Source organism: Oxyura jamaicensis, chromosome 19, assembly GCF_011077185.1.
Source record: "Oxyura jamaicensis isolate SHBP4307 breed ruddy duck chromosome 19, BPBGC_Ojam_1.0, whole genome shotgun sequence".
Lineage (NCBI taxonomy): Eukaryota > Metazoa > Chordata > Aves > Anseriformes > Anatidae > Oxyura > Oxyura jamaicensis.
This window is the reverse complement of record NC_048911.1, coordinates 878,581-893,186: the sequence shown is the minus strand read 5'-3', so window position 1 is coordinate 893,186 and position 14,606 is coordinate 878,581. Positions and strand designations below refer to the sequence as shown.

General features: G+C 50.4%; 3 protein-coding genes across 3 annotated transcripts in view; 2 read left to right on the top strand and 1 right to left on the bottom strand.

Annotated features, from left to right (window-relative positions):
- Positions 1–2,599, bottom strand: part of LOC118176263 (S-adenosyl-L-methionine-dependent tRNA 4-demethylwyosine synthase TYW1-like) — a 94,782-nt gene extending 92,183 nt beyond the window's left edge. Inside the window, exons 1-4 of the mRNA XM_035343175.1 lie at positions 2,255–2,599; positions 1,854–1,996; positions 987–1,124; positions 274–375 (exon numbers count right to left, since the gene is read on the bottom strand). Of these exons, the coding sequence (XP_035199066.1) occupies positions 274–375; positions 987–1,124; positions 1,854–1,982 (369 nt within the window). The 5' untranslated portion in view covers positions 1,983–1,996; positions 2,255–2,599. The remainder of the gene's footprint in view (positions 1–273; positions 376–986; positions 1,125–1,853; positions 1,997–2,254) is intronic.
- A 795-nt stretch (positions 2,600–3,394) lies between these two features.
- Positions 3,395–8,492, top strand: SBDS (SBDS ribosome maturation factor). Its single transcript, XM_035343177.1, has 5 exons — positions 3,395–3,559; positions 3,776–3,905; positions 4,546–4,746; positions 5,350–5,514; positions 6,137–8,492. The coding sequence occupies exons 1-5, from the start codon at positions 3,432–3,434 to the stop codon at positions 6,263–6,265; spliced, it is 753 nt and encodes a 250-aa protein (XP_035199068.1). The 5' UTR covers positions 3,395–3,431; the 3' UTR covers positions 6,266–8,492.
- Positions 8,493–9,536: 1,044 nt separating this feature from the next.
- On the top strand, positions 9,537–14,565 carry CCDC183 (coiled-coil domain containing 183). Its single transcript, XM_035343176.1, has 14 exons — positions 9,537–9,603; positions 10,075–10,196; positions 10,338–10,415; positions 10,738–10,905; positions 10,980–11,084; positions 11,224–11,346; positions 11,728–11,856; positions 11,965–12,025; positions 12,112–12,212; positions 12,348–12,508; positions 13,017–13,182; positions 13,374–13,499; positions 13,728–13,824; positions 14,453–14,565. Exons 1-14 carry the CDS (start codon positions 9,537–9,539, stop codon positions 14,563–14,565), a joined length of 1,617 nt encoding a protein of 538 aa, XP_035199067.1.
- Positions 14,566–14,606: the final 41 nt, after the last annotated feature.

Below are 14,606 nucleotides of genomic sequence, written 5' to 3'. Positions count from 1 at the left end.
AGAGAGAACAGGGGGACCAGGTACAGATACTCTCATGTAACTCACTCCTGAGTTACAGAACCAGCTCATATAAAATCAGCATCAGTATCAACATATTGTAAATGATGCTCTTAACTTTCAAGATTACTGCTGAGGGCTGAAGGGCTATGCTCACGTATGTTTGAGAAGCAATTTGCAAACATACAGCTTTGGGGATTTCCAGGATAACAGGAGAGAAATACAAAAGGAAAAGATCCTTGACAATACCAGGAAGAGTTTGTATTTATTACATACCTCCTCTGCTAGACAGTCATCTGGATCATAATCTCCCATGCTAATGACTTCCACAGGCAAATTAAGGGAAACAACTGCTTCAGCCAGACCTTTCGCAAATCTCTGAGAAGAGAAATGTAGAAAATTATGAATGACTTCAACCCAACTACAGTGTGAAACAAGCTCTGCTGTGTCCAATCACAAGACATCTCCCAGCACAGAAAGAACAATGACACTTGATAATTACACACTGCACCTGTAATTCCTCAGATTTAAAAAGTGAAGGAGCAATGAAGACTTACAAGTGCTAATAGCTAATGATTTACATACATAGAAATTCATTCTTTTTGACAGAGTACCTAAAGCAGCACTTTTCTCTAGAATACCTGCTAGCAAACTAAGAGTATATTGTAACAGCAAGTTTAAAGCCTCATAATTTAAAATTTTAAATCACAATTTTAAAGCCTCATAATAAAGTCTCTACCACTTGCCCTACTTTAAGTGAATAGACTTGGCTTTTTTTGTTTTGGTTTGGCTTTGTGTTGTTTTTTGTTTGTTTTAAACATAATTTTCACTTATCTGTCATGTTGTGCACTGATTTCTAGTGAGCTAATAAACTTTCCAATAAACTTCCAGATTTTTACATGGCACAGCGTTCCTAAGACAAGCAACATACTTGAATCTCGGAAATATTTCTATCAGCTTCAGGCATATGGAAAAAAACAGTAACATACCTTTGCTGTGCCAGTCTGAGACCCATAGAAAATCTTTACGCCAGCAACATAGACCTCCTTCGCCTGCTGGGCAGCATATCCATTTGCTTGTTTTTCTTCTGCTACTCCAGAAGACAGATTCCCATTGGATTTTTCACCCTGTGAAAATTAAAAAAAAAAAAAAAAAAAAAAAAAAAAAACTTTTGTCTCATTCAATCCCTTTAAGTGTCCTTAGGTCTGTTTCCCAAAAGCATTTAAAATACAAAGCCAGTAACCAGCCTCGCAGCACTATCCCAATGCAAGTCAAAGCATTTTAGCTTCTCACACGTTCCTAGAGAAATGCATTAGTAACTATTCCACTGAACTAGGCCATGCTGCAAACCTATCTCACACATTAGGGAGACAGCAGGATTCAGCAGAACCTGAGAAGTGATTCTTCCACCCTATGTTGCAGAACTTCACTCGTGTGTGGTAAGGTTTTAGCTTCCTGAATGAGCTAATCCCACTCCCATCCTAAAACCAGTTCAATCTTTTCATCAAGGTCACCTGAAAGGCTAACCTGAAACACTGGACACAAGCAGAGTGACTTACTTGAAGTGACAGAGCTGTCCGGGCTAACAGTTCTCCATAGCAGAACGAAAAGTTTTCATACAAAATCTGCTCTAACCTCAGAGCAGCACTGTCCGCTACACCCACACCCACAGCAGACTGAGAACAGTAACTGTCAGTTAAACTAAACCACACTTGGGATTTACAACCACCAAGATGGGCCCACAGCAAAGTGCCACATCTCACTGCACCAGCAGGTACCTTCACCTGGCACCTATTCCTTCCCACACACAAGTTTTGGGTTTTTCCTCAGACAAATGTGCTCAAGTCTCCAGTTACCTTCTTTTTGGTGGTGAAGAGCTGGACAACGATCCAGAGACTGATCCCAAAAGCAATAACAGAATAGATGTAAAATCTGTGCAGCCATAAGGATGCCAGGCAAGTGTAGGAAAAGTTCCACATATCCATTGAGACATCTAAAACTAGAATAAATCACAGATTTAGCAAAGGCAGATTCCTTCAGTATGAATTTAGAATAAACACACAAAAAAGTCTCACCACACCCACAGACTCATGCCATCAGCTATTCTCAGGCTCTGCAGAAAACAGCTTATGGCTGAAGACACAACACTACGGCTGAATCAGTGACCTTCACCTTCTCAGCAGCGCGTACACAGTTTCACCTGCCTACCCAAGCTAGCATTTTAGACCATCACACTGCAATGCCAGGTTTCTCTTACCTAGGGCAGTTTCTGTCCCAAGGAAAGGCAGAAAATACTTTCCTAGCACCGCTGCCTGAAAGTAATGCCTGAAAGTAAAGTAAAACGTCCTTGTTAAACATCAAGTGTACCTCACAGGCCTCAGCTTTCCACAGACCCAACACATGCAGATCTCTGGAGCTGTAAAATCCCATGTCAAGGGGGAAATCGTTCCCCAGAGCTAACTGCAGAACAGAGCCCTGGCTCGCACACGCAAGGTGCTACACTGATTACGACGACAGGTTGGGTACAGAGCATCAAGGCCAGACTGAAATCTGGATTCAATCACAAGCAGTTTCCCGGGGCTGTATCCCGTGGGTGAGGTTTCATTCAGAACAGTGAAAATTGCTCTGAGCTGACTTCAAAACTCCAAGTGCACCATGCTGTAGGGGCGCTGCTCGTGTGGCCCCGGTGATTACTTATCAGGTACCAAACACTCAAGAGCTTAAACAAAGCCCATCTGCAACACGTAACTGCCTGAGAAGCACCGACCACTGCCTGAGGGCCTCTTGCACCCTGCTTTGGCAGGCATCAAACAGGAGCAGGGACACAGAGAGCTTGAAGAAGCTGGAAGCTTTATCTTAGCTCTCGCCGGGCTGCTGCTCGTGGCACGAGATTAACGCCCTCCTTCCGCCTGCCCGGCGGCACCCAGCCCCTGAGCGACAAGGAGTGAGGGGACCCCGCTCCCGGCCGGCCCTGCCCAACACCACCGACATCTGGGCGCTGCAGGCAGGGAAGGCCTCCAACACCCCAATAATTACCCCGCTGAAGCCCCCCACACACGTTAATTACCTTCCTGAAACCCCTCCACGCTAATTACCCCAACAATCACCCCCCTGAAGCCCCACACACACCAATTACCCCCCGAAGCCCCCACACACGCCAATTACCCCCGCGCGCTAATTGCCCCCACCGAAGCCCACCACTAATTACCCCGCCGTGCCCCCCCGTACCTCCGCTCTCCGCCCGCTGTCCCCACGCGGCCCCGGCCCCTCGCCCCCTCCCCTTCCGTTTCCCCCCGGACGCCATTCGCCGTCCCACCGCCGGGCGGGGACAGCGGCGCGGCGCCCAACGGGCGTGCGGAGCGGGCCGGCCCCGGCCCTCGGCGCCCCTCCCGCGGAGCCGTGCGGCGCAGCGCGGCGGCGGCGGCGGTTCCGCCATGTCCATCTTCACCCCCACCAACCAGATCCGTCTCACCAACGTGGCCGTGGTGCGGGCGCGGCGCGGCGGGAAGCGCTTCGAGATCGCCTGCTACCGCAACAAAGTCATGGGCTGGCGCAGCGGGGCGTGAGTCCGCTGGGGGAGCCGGGGGGGCCTGGCTGTGAAGGGGCAGCGCGAGGGGGGGGGAGGCTGGGTGGGGAGGTGGCTCTGAGGGGGGGCTCCGTGGGGCTCGGTTGGGAGGGAATCCCCCGGGCCGCCCGGGCCGCCCCGGGTCTTGTCAGCGGGCTCGGCCCTGCCCTCGGCCCGTCCCCGCCGCCCCCTCACGCTGCTGTCGGCCGGCAGGGAGAAGGACCTGGACGAGGTGCTGCAGACGCACACGGTGTTCGTCAACGTGTCCAAAGGGCAGGTGGCGAGGAAGGAGGATCTCGTGCGGGCCTTCGGGACGGATGACCAGACGGAAATCTGTAAGATGGTAGGTCCTGCGCCTCGCAGCGCACCACAACACGGCTTGTTACAGGGGGGGGAACGGGAATGTTGCGCAAACGTGGGAGGCTGGTTGGTTAATGGAGAGCTCCCAGTGCTGCTGTGGCTGAAATGACTGTTAGTTAAAAAACGTGTAGAGAGGGGTGGTAGCTCCCTGGTGTTGTCTTAAATATTATATGTTCATCTGAGTCTCTTGCATAGCATGCAGTCATTATGCTCTGATATTTCAGACCCAGATGAGTCTTGAAGAATTTACCATCAAAGATTTGTCATTAAGGATGCAGAGAAAAGAAAAGGATAGTCACTTATTTCGGAGAGCCCAATTAAATGTTAAGAACAAATCTAGTTTCTCCTTGGCATGTTACAGATTGTGGGCTTTCTATGGGTGATGACAGTTTAAATAAACCTGTGCCTTTCTTTTTGTACTTTAATGCTTCTGTGGCGTTTGTTGGTTGTGGTTTTTTTTGTGACGTTTTTCCAGTGTCGTCTGTTACAACGATATACATTCTTAACGTATTTCATGTCTAACCAAATCATTCAAGCAACTGTTAAAATTATCATGCTGGGGTTTTCAATTTTTAGCCAGATCTGCAACACTTACTAACCAATTTCTTTATTTTTAACTGCAGATTTTAACAAAAGGGGAGTTGCAGGTGTCAGACAAAGAACGACAGACGCAGCTGGAGCAGATGTTTAGAGACATCGCAACTATTGTGGCTGACAAATGTGTGAATCCTGAGACAAAGAGGCCATACACAGTAATCCTCATAGAGAGAGCCATGAAGGATATTCACTACTCCGTCAAACCAAACAAGAGCACAAAGCAACAGGTTAGTATTCTATCAAAATCAGCTTGTGCTCAGAAGTGTTGTCATCAAGTGTAATTTCTCTATGAGCATTCGCATAGGAATGAAAACAGTCCTGTGGTCAAAAGCTGGCAGAACGATTAGTTGGCTGGCTGGCAGCTGAATGCTGGGTACAAGCAGCTTCTGCAGCTCCTGTAGTTTGTCTTTTAACTGTTCCGTGAGGGGAGAAAGATAAAAAACTAATTAAAGCAGCATGAGTGATATGCCTGGAACAGAAATAAATGTTTTATGATTTCTTTCAAGCGAGGTAGTAAATCAGTCTGTACATATGAGCCATATGGGTTTCTACTGTTCTGTAGTATGAGTGTCATTAAACATCTTTTCCTATTTAACGTTCTTTCTGGCGTGTTTTTTCAGTATTTGAAGTGACCACCATCAGCCATAACTCTGCCTTTTCTTTTTAGTCTACTAAACTAGTGTGATTGCAATCTCTTCCTGCAGCAGAGTGCCAGTGAACAGTACTGAGAAATGTCTGAAGATAGTGCAGAAAAACTGAGGTTTTGATCTGTGCGGCCTTTTTAAGCAAGTGAATAAATGCTCTTTTTGCTTTCTTCAATGTCTCTGCAGGCACTGGAAGTGATCAGACAGTTAAAGGAGACCATGCAAATTGAACGTGCTCACATGAGGTTACGATTTATTCTTCCAGCAAAGGAGGGGAAGAAACTCAAAGAGAAGCTCAAGCCACTGATTAAAGTTATTGAGAATGAAGACTTCCACGATCAGTTAGAAATCGTAAGCAATAAAGCAGACCTTGGGTTTCATGCTTGATTTCACTACAGCAAGAATTGGTATAGGGAAGTTGTTTAGATAAGCTGCAAGGGTTCTACAGATGGTAAATCAGAGGCATGGTTTGTAGTCTTTAATGTCACACAATCCTACTGAAAGCTTGGAAGTAGCCTTTAATGTACAGAGATTGCAGGTTTGGGCTGAGGGAAAGCGCAGTGTAGTTTCTCTTAGCAGTGATTCTCCTATAAAATGCCTAAGTTTCTCTGTATGTACGGAATTTTACTGATAATTATTTGGTGGATCAGGCCTGCATTTTGACAATAGTTAATTAATTATTTAAAAAGCAGTTTGTGGTAAAGGAAAATTTGCAATTGGTAAGAATCTTTGAGAACAAATTAGAATCTAGCAACCTAACTGTCAAAACCATCATGTCCAGCATGCTGAATGTGCTGGAAATGCAAAACTTCTTTGGAAAGATCACTTATTAAAAATTGCTTAGCAATTCTGCCAAGTCCCTGTAGTAGCTAAACAGTACCCTTCTTTAAATCAAAATGAATGTTAGATCATGAAAAGTTGTTGATGAAAATTGAGTATTATTGTTTGACTAATTAAATGTGAAATATTTCAGGTGTGCCTTATTGACCCAGGCTGCTTCAGAGAGATTGATGAGCTGATCCGAACTGAGACAAAAGGGAAAGGAACGTTGGAAGTGCTCAGTCTGAAGGATGTGGAGGAAGGAGATGAAAAGCTTGAATAATGCGAACAGTACTACTTTAACAGCGATCAACGGAATGACTGGCAGTAGCCACTCATTTCTGTTAGGCCTTCTTGTTTTTTCCAGTCTCTTGCTGCCAAATACTTTCTGACACTAATCCTTTGGGATTTTTCCATGCAGTGTGTTTTTTTTATCATTTTACACTTGCTTGGTTTATAAATGGTTTGCCTGTAGGAACATTTTGTGTCAGAGTTGCACTAATGAGGATTGAGTTAAGACTTGATATGGAAGTTACTATGGCTTTGGTTTACTTTAAGGGTTGCTGATGGGGAGTGTTTGACTGATATGTCACCAATCATTTCTGCTTAAATTGTCAGTGATGAGTGGAAGATTTCATATGTCACTGAGGGGAGGAACCTTTGGAAAAGGGAGATGCATTTTCACTTCCAAACAAGTGCAAAATGTGGATCATGTGTAAACCGATCTCTTGGCGGCATGAAAACTGACCTAGGCTTCCATAATTGGCTGCTTAATAATTAGAGTAATTTAAAGGACCATTCTTGTAGATTTTCTTCACTGGATATAACAGCACTCACTAACTTAGAAAAAACATTCTCCAAATAACTTATTCGTAAAATCTATTTAGCTACATTGATAAAAATGAATTATCATCTATTTATATATTATAGATACAGAAATAAATAAAATAATTATTTTTGTTATAGCATAGGAGGTATCCCTGGCTGTGGTGATGCTTTTCATAGGCTGGATATGCTTTTTTGTGGGCCTGCATTTCTGAGCTGTTCTCATTCATGCAATGAAATGAACTGAATCTGTAGCCTCTGGCCATTGCACTAGACAGGCTTTTGTTGGGCCGGAATTCCCCCGTGGTACCTGTGTGTATGTGTGCCTTGTCATTTGAGTTTGATGCAGAACAATGCTTGCAGCTGTCCTTTATCCCGTGTCTCTTTATGCTGCTTTCTAATACATGCGCAGAATTTCCAGCCAGAGGCGCGGTGTATAGTTCTTCAAGTTTCTGTTAAAACTTGTCTCAAATGTGTTGAACAAATGCTTTTTAACTTGCATATTTCAAATAAGAGGGGAAAAGAGGATGAAAACTGGAGAAAGAGATACTAAAAATACCCCCAGGCCAAGTGGATGTTCTTGGGAGACTGAAAGCCAAGCCAGCAGGAATTTAAGGGGAGCCTTTAGTATTATATACCTGTTTCTGTGCTGACAGTATGCAGCAAATCAGGATTTGCAGGGTGGCCAGCTACTAGATCTGTTTCAGATGAGCATGTGGTACCTTTATTCTGTGCTGTTTACTTCTGGAGCATGTGACCATGCCTGTTAAATGACAATTAAACAGACTTCTGGGTTGTATTTTGCACATGACCTTTTCTGATTTACCACTAAAACATGATGTGAATTTTCTAGAATTCATGCGGGGAGAGAGAAAGTCAACTGGAGAAAGATTTGATATGCCAGGTGCAGAGGAGCCCATGTATCTAGATCCTTGGTCAAAGGTTTCCTCTCTGAAGTTGATTTCTGCAGCAGCCTGTTGACGTGAGCTTGTGCAAGGCTGGGTTCAATTTCTTTAGTAATATTTTGGGAGGAATCCCTGCTAGGGAGCTTGAGTTCTGCTGAAGGGTCGTGAAATTGAGATTTCTTGAACCACTGTATTCATCTTTAAATGTTTTCTATTGCCCCCAAGATAGTCTTCCATCATGTTTAAATGCTGCCTAGGAAGGTTTAGTGGCATAATTTCTGTATTTGTGAGGTGGACACAGCTTAAATGTGGAGAGCTGGTGCTTGGATAGATAGGCAGAATTCCTCATGTATACAAGTCCTTAGCAGCTTGTGCATGAAGAGACGGCCACTTGAAAGACGAGTTAGGAAGCACTGAGGATGATGTTGATATTTAACTTGTCACTGGCACTTAGACATATGAATGACATGTTAGTTCTGCAAAGGAGACACTGAGCAAAAGCCTCAGATGACATTGTGCTGGTAATACTTGATTTCATAATTCTGTAATTTCTTTGTTCTATATGTTCAACACCTAGAGCACAATAGGATGGCTTGAGTTACAGAAGTTTAACCTAAGCTGATTTATGAGCTTGGTGCAAGAAAGTCAATTCCCTTACAAAGTTTTTCTATGGTAGAGGGAGCTTGTTTTTATTTATAAACATGCGTGCATTTCTTGACATGTTTGTAGTTCAGCAAGAATGTATGGTAAGCATCAAAATAAATACCAGTATTAATAGCCGTTCTTTCTGCTTTCAACTTTTGCCCATATCAACAAGGAACATAGTAGTTTTGTGACTAATTAACTGAAATTTCAAAGGAACGTATGTATGTAGTAATAGTCTCCTCTTGGTGTTTGAAGTAAGCTGGCAGCTTTGAGGTGAGTGCTGGTAGTGGGCTTGGGTACATACGCACACGTTTTTTCCCTGAAATTTTCCTCAAAACTTGAGTTAAACAAACTTTTTGGTCTTCTGCATGTTGCTATTCTTTTTAGTTGTGGTCTTTCTGTTGAAGGAGATGTTCAGTTTCCTGCAGATCTGCAAAAAACTAGGTGGCAGTGATTGGTCCCTAACCCATGAGTTTAGATGACTCCGAATTACTCCAGTTAAGTATTTCACCACTTGCAAGCTTCACCACTTCATTTATGTAAAGGCGGTGTTCATGAAAGGTCAGCCAGGCAGTACCCCCTTGAAGTCTGGGCAGAAGAAAGACTTCGAAAAGAAAGATCATATAGGCATTGGATTCCACGAGTGGGTGATAAGAACTGAGGCTACGAAGGAGAGGAGCAGAATGCAATAAATTAACAGGAAATTACTCTTTCCTGATATAACAGCCAGCCCTAAACCATCCTGGTAGGAGTCCTGAGCCAACCTTTATACAGCTATGAGAAGCTTATTGAATAATGTGCCCCTTCTGTACATACCTGATTCCTGGTGGGGCTTGGAGTGGTTGCAGGGCTGTGGAGGTTGAAACTGCCGTAGCCATGGCGATGGGACACTGAGCGGGGTCCCAGCTGGCTGCCTGACCTTTGGAGGGCTCAGTAACTGCAGTGCTTGCTCTGTCCCCTGCAGAAACGGGGCAGAGGGGACTGTGGGTGGCCATGGCCATGCCCTAGGGGCAGGTTGCAGCCAGGAGGTGCAGGGCAGCCAGTGTGGGCGTGCGGTGCCTGGAGGAGCCATGGTGCCGGTTCCATCCGAGGTCACAGACTGGTGGTGGCACCACCGGACAGAGGAGCTGCAGCAGCTGCTGTGTGCACGCCGAAGCTTGAGGCAGGACTGCTGGCACCATGCAGAGCCGCAGGGCAGACATCAGCCAGCAGATGCAGGAGCTGCGCAACATCATCACCTTACAAGGTGCTGCTCCTTCGGCCTCGTAGGCACAACCCAGGGTGGGGGGGCCTCAGGGCGCAGGGATGTGGCTGCAGCAGGGAAGCAGGGTGTGCTGGGTTGTTGGTCTCCAGCGTGGCACCCAAAGCAAATGGGTGGCAGCCCCACCGGGATGGAGCCTGCAGTGGCTGCCTGGTCCCCTGAACAATGTGACCCCCTGCAGAAGGGGGCCATTGGGTCCCCAGCGGGGCTGCTCCCTCCCTGCTCAGTGGGACCAGCCAAGCGTGTGACTGCCCAGGCACTGGAGAGGCAGGATTTGGCCCAATGTACCTTGTCCCTGCCTGGCTTTTCCCAACGCCCGAGTCTCTGGGGCAGAGGAGGGGATTTATTTGTGTGAAAGTGGGCAGCAGCAGTGGGTGAGGATGGGATGCCCTGTGCCAGAGCCTGGGGACAGGACATCATCCTGCATGGCACCAAGAGCACTCTAACGTCCTCTAGAGCAAGGGAAGAAGTTTTTCACACAGTCGTCTGAGGAAAAGCTCAGCCAGAACAGAGATCGGCTCCCCCGGCTGCGTGGGATGGTGCAGGAGGACGTCCATGCCCTGGGCATTGCCCAGAAGGTACCTGCAGGTCCCCTTGGCTGTACCTCTGCTCCTCTGCTGGGTCTCTTCAGGTGCAGGTACCAGCCCCATGGGGCAATGACAGGATGTGACAGTCCCCAGCCTGGCGCTGATGTTCTCTCTGCCCTCTCCTGCCTGTAGCATGACCAGCTCATCATCTCCGAGGCTTGCAGAGCACAAAAGAACTTGAACATTGTTTTGGCTGGCAAGACGGTGGAGGTAACGGGCAGGGTCTAGCTGGCACCAGCTGCTGGCAGCGGTTGGGAAGGGACACTTGTAGGAGCCCTTGGGCCATCAGCCCCCCGGTGGTGGCTGCAAGACCTGGGGTGTTCACAGGTCACATCCCATCAGAAATGATCTGCAGCTGCAGTGGGTGGATACCAGCACCCACCTCTGCCCTGCCCCACCTCCCAGGGCAAAGGTCTCCCACCCTCAGCCCTGCCTTGGCAGTGGCCATGTCCCAGTGTTCCCGAGTCCCCATCTCTGCTCTGGAATGAGCTTCCCAGGCAGGTCCCCATCCCCTCCCCACGTGCCTGCCCAGGGTGCCCGGGAGAAGCTCCAGAGCAGCATCTTTGAGCGGGTGAACACTTGCAACGCGCTGCTCTACGAGGTGAAGCGGCGTGGCCGGACCCAGGATGAGCTGCAGCAGCGGCTGCAGCAGCTGCTGGATGTCAAAATCGATGACAAGCAGCTCCAGGAGCAGCTGCAGGTACATGCCATCCCTTCCCCATCCCAAGCTCCCCGGGCCTGGCACACTGTGCCACCCCGTGTCCCGCCCCACAGGTTATTCGCCAGCTGGAGAACAGCATTGAGAAGATGCTCATGAAAGTCCACACCGGGCAGAAGGTGGCCCTGCTGTACCTGGCGGTGCGGGATGTCCTCAAGAAGGTGGGCTGCCCCTTGCTGTCCCAGCATGCAGCACTGTGGTGGATGTGCCCCATAGCTGGGCTCTGCCTCTGGCCATCTGCTGAGGTTGGCTTGACCTGGGACCCAGAGAGGTGGTAAGGGGTGGCTCTTTGTGTCCCAGGAGCTGGTCTATCTGCCTCTGCATCTGGATCTCCTGCACGGGATGGCCGGAGTGTATCATGGCGAGCTGGAGGACATGGAGCTCATGGCTTTGGATGCCCTCAAAGCCAATGACATAACCAAGGTGAGCAGCTGGGGGACCTCTTCCATGCCTCAAAGCATACAGAGGTCCAACAAAAACAGCCCCACATGCCCAGGCTGGTGCACCTTCCTGCAATAAATTGCAGAAGTACTGGGCTGGACCTGCCCACAACAAGCAGATACTTCCATAGCTCCTCCAGCATCCTGCTCTCTGTGGCCCTAGGGCTGGGGACAACCTGTTTGGAGCACTGGTGACATTGAAGCCAGCCTGCTCCAGCCTCCAGCCCTCCATGCCCTCTGTCCTTGTTTCCTGTGTAGCCCAGGAGGTCAATTTTGGCCATCCATGGATACCAGCTGGCCCACAAAGGTCCTTCACAGCTTTGACAGCCATTCCTCCCTTCTCTCTGACTCTAATGTGCTCCAGGAGGAGCTGGCCAAGCTGGAAAACAAGTTCTTCACGGAGAGAGAGCTCAGGCACCGCTCCCTGGCTGCCCAAAAGGTGCAAATCGACCGACTCTGGCTCAAGGACGCAATTGAAAAGCACTTGAGAATGGTGAGCTGGGGCAGGGGCCAGTGTTGAGACCCCCCAGGGTGGGTGTGCCGCAGGGCCACCCTCCCCAGGTGCCAGCAGATCGGTGGGTCATGACAAGCATCCTTGCAGCAAGCCAGGTACGACCTGGCCATGGACTTCCCATCCCTGCTGCCACAGGACCCACTGCTGGGTGAGTGCCTGGAGGGGCGCAGGGGCTGGGGAACCCGAGGAGGAGGAGGCAGCCTCCTTCCTCCCCTGCCCCTTCCTTCTGCCCAGGCACCAAGCTGGAGGCCACCAAGTCCCAGATCGAGCACGAGGCCCGGGTGACGTCTGAGGTGGAGAAGGCCAAGGCTGCGGTGCAGTGCTCCCGCCTCTGGGTGAGGGAAATCCCACCCGGGGAACACCCGGCTGTGGGGGGCTGAGACTGCTCGGCTCTCCCGAGCCCCCTAAAGCCCCTCTTGCTCCGTGGTGCCGGCCCTGCGGGCTGAGTCCTTGTGCTGTTCCCTGGGCAGGACATCACGGGCAGGCTGCTGGCGCAGCAGAAGTCCACGGCGGAGCTGAAGCAGCACATCAGGGCGTGTGAGGAGAAGAAGCAGGCACTGAAGGACACGCTGAGGGACTTGGAGCTGAAGCAGGCAGAGCTGAAGTTTCGCCAGTCCCCAAGTGCCATCAGGTGCTGCTGGTCTTGGGCTGCAGAGGGCCTCCAGGGGGCCCAGATCAGGATCCAGCCCATCCCTGGGGAGCAGGGCCATGCCCTCCTGACATGCCTGCACTGGGACATCTGTGTCCCAACAGGCCACCCTGCCTCTGTCCCCCTCAGCTGCCCACCCCTCCTGTACCAGGGCCTGCGTTCAGCAGGGTGCTCCCCAGTTTGGTTCCGGCAGAGCACCCAAAGCCCCCCTGGGACAGCAGGGACATGGGGCAAGGAGGGATGTGTGAGGTCCTCCTGTCCAGAGCCATGGTGATAGCAGAAGCTGAGGCCATGCGGTGGAGGTCCCTCTCAGACCCAGCCTGCCCCAGCCACACCAGGGCACATGGAGGGCATGTCCTCCCTGCCAGGCCTGAGCTGCAGTGCAGGCAGTGTCCACTCCACAGAGCAGGCCCACCTGGGCAGCTTTTGCAACATTTCCGGGGTCTCTCTGCATGGGAGCACCCATACAGACGTGTGTGGGTCTGGTCAGCTGCAGGAGGCTGGAGGCAGAGCTGAGGACGAGCCTGCAGCAAGAGGAGGCCCGGTTGGAGCAGGCACAAGCCCAGTCCCTGAGGAACCAGGAGCTCCTGCTCCTGTTTGAGAACGGCATCGACAACCTCTTCATCCGCCTGTACGGCATCGACGTGCCCGAGCAGGTACAGGGTGTAGCAAGGAGCTGGGGACCCAGCTGCCACCAGGAGCAGGTCCTGCCTGTCTCTGCCACGTCCCCTCCCCAGTGCAGGACCCATGGCAGTGCTACAGGGTATTTCGATGACACTTGGTGCTGCCACCATCACCCCAAGCAACTCGTAATCCCCATCAATGTTCTTCTTCCCTCTGGCCCCAGGATGTCTCCGTCGAGCTGAAGGGGGTGGATGAGAAGCTGCAGTACTGCGAGCAGAAGCTGCAGCACCTGGTGCAGAGGGTGGCCTCCCTGCCTGCCCACAGCTACAGCCCTGATGAGGACAACGAGGTGTGCAGGGGCCATGTCCCTGCTCTGGTCCCTGGGGCCCTGTATGTGGTTCTTCTGGGTGGTCTGTCCCAAGGTGTCCTCCCTGCTGGAGGTGGCCCTGGGGCAGGGCCGGGGTAGTGCTGGATGCTCCAGGGTGCCCCCTTTCCCAGGGGGATGTCGAGGTGGGACACCCCTCAGGTTGCAACACCTGCCGCCCCTTCAGCAATTACCCCAGAATGTATTTTGCAGACTTTTGTGAAGGTCAGGAATTTTCTGGAGAAAACAACCGCGAGAGAGCCACAGAACCTGAAGATTTCTTTGGAGGACATAGGCTCTGCAGTCCAAGGTAGGAGAACACAGGGACAAGACCTGCCCCATCCCATGGGACTTCTGAGTGTCCTGTTTTGCCTCCCACTGTCCCAGCAGACCCCAGCCCACGAGCTGATCACAACACATGCGCTGTCCCCAGGCCTTGGGGCTGACTTTGGCTGTCTCCAAGGCTTTGAGCATGGGTGGTCATTTTTGGTGGGTATGGGGGAGAACAAAGGCAGCTGGTGGGGTGGTGAGTGTTGAACCACGTCAAGAGGTGCTGTGGGCCCTCATCAGCCAAATGAGGGTCTCCTAAATCACCTGGCAGGGAAGAAGGACCAGTGCTTGTCTCTGTCTGTGGCTTCCTCCTGTTTGATGCTCTTAGAGGAGATTGAGTGCTCAGCAGTTCACCACCTCTTTATTCACAAAGAGGGAACTGTGGCCCCCATCTCGTGGCTCTAGACCTTTACAGGAAGGCCCAGCAGAGTCAGAGATGAACCACTGGGTTGCCAGTGGATGCTGAGGATGGAAAATCTAGTTGACAGTGCCTGTGCTGGAGATGCCACCAACCCTCCGAGATGTGGAGGCTCTCCCTGGGGACACAGGTATGGTGGAGGTGGCCTTCCAGCCCCTCTAAGCCCATTTGTTCCTGCTCTCTCCCACAGATCCCTTTGATTTTGCTGACAAAGACCACGGCCTGGTTCTCACCCGGGAGGATATCAAGAAGCAGGGGCTGCACCTGATTGAAAGCAAGATGAAAAGTGGCAAGAGGAAGTAGTGTTCGCTCCCCCAGACCTCCTGATGCCTCAGACCCCCCCC